Raw genomic sequence first — 5,044 nt, forward strand, 5'->3', positions numbered from 1 at the left:
GACGACGACGACGACGATGACGACGGTAAATTTGCTCTAGACGGTCGCCGGTGATCCTGCGCAGTCTGATTCGTTTCAATCACCATTACTATCCTAGTATAATATTCGAATAAGTTCACCGCAGAATAGACGGCATCGGCGTCATACGCGACAGGAAAAACGGTGACAGCGCGCTAAATAGCCGAACCAATCGAAAAGCTCCTAAGCAGAAGGCTAAAATCCACTTAAGACGAGTAGACGACCACGACGACGACAAGCGTAGCAATAGCATTAATTAACACAGAAGTACCAGTACTAGAAAAGCAACTAAACTGCCGAAAGCCCCGACGTAGAGAGGGTCAGATAGTTTGCTTCAGAAGTCGCCTCCGGCGCAGACACGATTGGCGCTCACTCGTACGATCGACTGATGGTTCCTGCTACTTCAAAGTCCTCTGTTAGCAACACAGAGTGCGTGAGTGCAGATCAGAGCGTTGACAGTTTGGCAGCATTCTGTAGCAGATCTAGTGAATGGAGAGCTTGCCTGAAGCAAGGATCAAATTGTTTGCTGGCGTTGTTATTGAAATAAGTAGCCGTTCGTGGAGTCCTCGGTCTGCCCCTTGCCATTTTGCTGCTGTTGCTGGCCGTTTGCCAGTAGTGTGCTTTCGCGCGCGACCAGTCTGAGTGGGTGCCGCTGCTGTGTGTGTACCGACCCGCTCTCCTCGCCTCGCCGCGCCGCGCCGCGCCGTGTTGTGACTCGTCGGCTCCCGCAGGCCGTTTCGCTGGCTATTGAAAACACAGCAAGTCGTTGTTGTAGCCGACGGCTTCACTAGTACAAGTAGTTTTGGTAGTGGTGCCGGTGCTCGTAATAACCATCATACTGGGAAGACACGAGAGGACGACGTCATCGTCTTCGTCCTCGTGAGGAGGAAGGGTCCTGCTGTCTTGCGTGCCGACAGCAGCAGCACTCACCAGTTTACACCCAGGCAGACAACAAGCAGCAGCCGGTCCTGGCTTGTTCTGTTGCTACTTGGCTTGTCTAACGTCGGCCAATCAGTCAGGCGGGCTTTCGACGAGTTGGGGAAGCTAGCTAGAGCTAGAGTCGACTAGAGTCAGCAGCCCTGCACTTGTTACTGTATGCTGGAGCTGTCCGTCGTTGCTGGTAGCCATTGCCTCTTCGACTAGTGCCACTGTTCCTGCCACTGTTGATTCCAGCATTGACAGCAGCAGCAGCAGTACAGGAACGCGCGCTTCTGCGCATTCAGGAGACATTTCTGCCGCTGTTGGTACCATCGCCGCCGCAGCTGACGGGATGTTGGTGCAGTTACGACTCGAAATCGTCGAGCTGAAAGAGTTCGACTAGTTAGGATTGCAGCGGACGCGGACACATGTTGCTATTGACGTCAGCCGGATGTGTGAGTGCGGGCGTGTCTTGCTAATTGTTGTACGGTTGAAAACATCTAGCTCAACGACGACGACGACCCCCTTGCTGCTGTTGCTCCTGTTACAACTATATACTGCTATATGCTACAAGCAACTGGATGAGGGAAACTGCAAGTTAGATGAGGAGTTAAAGGGTGGGAAGCGTCAAAACATCAGACCAGACGGTTGCCAGTTGAGCGAACCATCATTAACGCGCGGGAGAAGGCCCATCATTTGTCGTTGCATATTATAGCAGCATAGAAGAAAGTTCATAGTGAGTGACAATTGGCTAGGCAATATCCCCTTCGACGTGTTACGGATTACATTGTTTAATTGTAAATTGTTATTGTTGCAGTTGTTACCGAAGCTTCCATCATCTCATCGATCGTTGCTTGTTATCCTTGTGTTTCTGCTGCTTAGGCTTCGTCATATGTTATATAATAATGAAATGACAATGAACAAAAAGTCGTCAACTCTGCTGACCAGTGCTTTGGCTCGTTTTTTCGTTTAGTTGGATCGCTTGCCTATAATTGTTATACGGTCGCGATTGCACTTAGGGTGGATTTCCAGTTAGATTGAATGGATTGTTTGGAGGTGCCGCACAAGTGCGTAACATGAAAAGTGCAGAAAACGTACAGGGAGCAAAGTAACGCACAGTGGGCCGTCTCGATTTTGCTTAAGCCGTTCGAGCATCACCGCCGCTTTGTGTCAGCAAGTGTACAGTGAGGATTCTAGACGGAGAACAGCGCATAACGGAAAAATCTGCGCAAACAAGAGCAACCCCAGTGACACCTCAGTGTACCGCAGGTACAGCATGGACACCTCTGCTACATCTAGGACAATAGTCAGCTGATAGCGCCTAAACATGGTGAGTGCAACGTTAAATTTGTGCAAGGTACAATAATCCCGTCTATCTATATATATATATATATATATAACCCCGATTTGTATATATGATTTGACTACCTACAGTTGTTTTGTTATTGCTTTAGTGAACACACAAGAACCTGGTTTATTGTTTCCTTCTTGACCCGTGTACAGTGACTCATCGCGCGGTCGCATGTAGTCGCTGAAGTACGTCGAACTCTGCCTAACAAGCTTTTGCTTCATGCAACGCATGATACTGCGCGACGTATTCTAAATGCTGAACACTGTAGAACAGAACAACTCTATAACAACGCCCGCGTCCGATATTGGGATGACTTCAAGACGACATTGACGTGATGCACGCGTCGTCGTTATTGGCTGTTTATGGGCACTGTTTGGATGATCGGCATACATCTGTTCCACTTCGATTGTTTGTTGTTGTTATTGTGCTTTCGGCGTCAGAGCGTACGAGCTGAATCGGTGGGTTTCGGAGGACGCGTGACGGTACTAGAGACAGTGACTTTTCTTACGCTTGCGGCTACGTAGCACTGTTGATGGTGTTACCGGCACATGGCAATGCACGGCACTCGCACGGGCCGGGCCTTGACGACAAATTTAGCGCGCACCCCCGGCGGGCACTCTCTCGCTGAGCTCCGGGTACACGCGCTACTCCACTCACCCCGCTCTGTACGACTCTGCGCCTCGGCCCTCAGTTGGTTGCAACCCCTTTCTCTTTTCTCGCTTAGTCCCTCTCGCTCTCTCTCTCTATTTATCTTTCTGTGTCACACTCTCTCTTGTCTCGTGTGTAGCTGACATCGGCCAGACAGACGGACTACTAAGCAAGCAGTGGTGAAGAACGAACCGGCAAGACTATCTCACTTCGCACGCTGCCAATATCGGTAGAGACGGCCCGCCTCCCTGCTACAGCTGCTGCTGACTGACTTTGTCGCCTGTTCGCGCGCTTGTCTGACCCTGGCCTTTGTGTACCCTTACCTCTTACGGCTTCTACTATTCAGCCTTCGTATGAATAGCAAGCAGTCAGCTGTCACCTCCAGCTAAAAAGATAAAGGAAACTGGCAGGTGGCAAGCACACACTCATCAGCGTCACGGGCCAAACGGGCGGTAGGAAGGGGGCGTTCGCTCAGACAATCCGTTTGCTATATGGCTGGACAAACGCGTAATGGGAATCTGCTATTGCTGCTGAAACTTGGGAAGCAAAGCAGCTACTTCTCCTGCAGGAGCCTGCAACTTCTGTTGTCGATATTGTTGTTGGTGCTTGGTTTCAGTGAAAGATCTGGCGGCGACAGCCATTAGCGCTACCACTTGTGTCATCACTGGTAGAGCAGTTTTACACAGCTCTCTTCTAGCATCTGCTTTTCGAGGTCTCCGACATTTGCGACCCATTCCGTATGTATTCTAATCAGTGCACTGATAAATGTGTGGATAAATAAATCGATAGACAAATAAATGCAAGAGAAGCGAAATATTATAAACCAGCAACAAGAGCGGTGCACAAAAAACAACAGGAAAAATCAAGCGGAACGCAGAGCATGTCACAACAGTTTTAACATATGCAATAAAAGGAATTACATGCCATGAGGGTAGCTTACAACGGAGGACAATAGTCGCACAGCACCGATCCCTAACTGCAATACGATCCTAATTTGCTCGCTCGTCCAAGAAATAAGTATGCCCATGTGTACATGGGCGTGAACATACAAGCACCTGAAATGCAATCGGTAGCCGAGGTTCCAGGAGGAACAAGGCCGGAGCGCTAACGGCTCAATGAGTGTCGCCATACAGTAGCAGCACGCGACCTGTGGCCAGCGACAGGTGGCGCACGTGCATGCAACGTGCTAGCAAAGGTCAATGTATGATTACTTTATTATATCTATATTAAGCAGTGAGCATGCAAACGACCACATATACTGCACAAGTTACATTTGCAGAAACACGCATCGTGACCACGTACAGGGTACGTATCATAGTATAAATATTGACGAAGTACACCCTTGCTGCGGAGCGATCGTGAATTATTGCGCTGTAGCTTTCCTCTCATGCTTATTCTCTGACTTTAGCACCCCATCGATGAAGTCGCTCGCGTCATCTCGATGAAGTTCAACTTAGCAATGTTATTAAGAGCTTAAGTTGATGTCAGGTCGTCGCGATGTGTTCCGCCCGAAAGATACAAATATGCCAGGTGTTCATATCGAGTAGAACAGACGCACTCCACTGCTCCGAATGTAGTACGCTGGCAAAAATCGGATGCTATCTTATTCAATCTTTTGCCTTTTAGTTTATCCCGCTTCACTTGGTTCCTGGCTCTATCCGCCTATAATAGCAGCTGTAACAGTGGCAGTTTCAACAAGAATTCATGCGGCGTCAGTAGGTCCGACAGAAGTGGCGCTGACGGCTGCACTGCCAACAGCAGCAGCAGCAGCAGCAGCGACAGCAGAACGCGTAGTATTAACAACGGCGCTCCCATTCTAGGCTGCTGCTCCATGGTGATGTCATTGATGCCCTTCCTCCGTACGCTTGAACGTTGTCCGCTCCTTCGTTACTTTTATCGAGCTGATGCAGAGGTAGAACAGAGCGGCGAGAGTAATAGTCGTAGTAAAGGTGGCACGCAGCAGCGGCAGCGACGACGGCGGCATCATCATCATCGCTGATATCATCGTCATTATTATCAACAGCAGCAGCAGCAGCGGCAGTCGTCGTAGCGAAGAGCGCGTAGCTGTACATCTAATAGTGTGTATATACATATATATATATATATATA

The 5,044-nt window shown here is 49.3% G+C and overlaps 1 protein-coding gene across 3 annotated transcripts in view; it reads left to right on the plus strand.

Moving 5' to 3' along the window:
- The first annotated feature begins 6 nt into the window (after positions 1–6).
- LOC111262335 (uncharacterized) overlaps positions 7–5,044 on the plus strand; it is an 82,095-nt gene continuing 77,057 nt past the window's right edge. For 2 of the 3 annotated variants that reach the window (XM_022836486.2, XM_022836490.2), the window contains exon 1: positions 7–2,266. In XM_022836486.2, coding sequence (XP_022692221.1) covers positions 2,264–2,266 — 3 coding nt within the window. In that variant the 5' untranslated portion in view covers positions 7–2,263. The remainder of the gene's footprint in view (positions 2,267–5,044) is intronic. The other variant, XM_022836487.2, reaches the window with a different exon arrangement.

This window comes from Varroa jacobsoni, unplaced genomic scaffold, assembly GCF_002532875.2.
Source record: "Varroa jacobsoni isolate VJ856 unplaced genomic scaffold, vjacob_1.0 scaffold_653, whole genome shotgun sequence".
Classification (NCBI taxonomy): domain Eukaryota; kingdom Metazoa; phylum Arthropoda; class Arachnida; order Mesostigmata; family Varroidae; genus Varroa; species Varroa jacobsoni.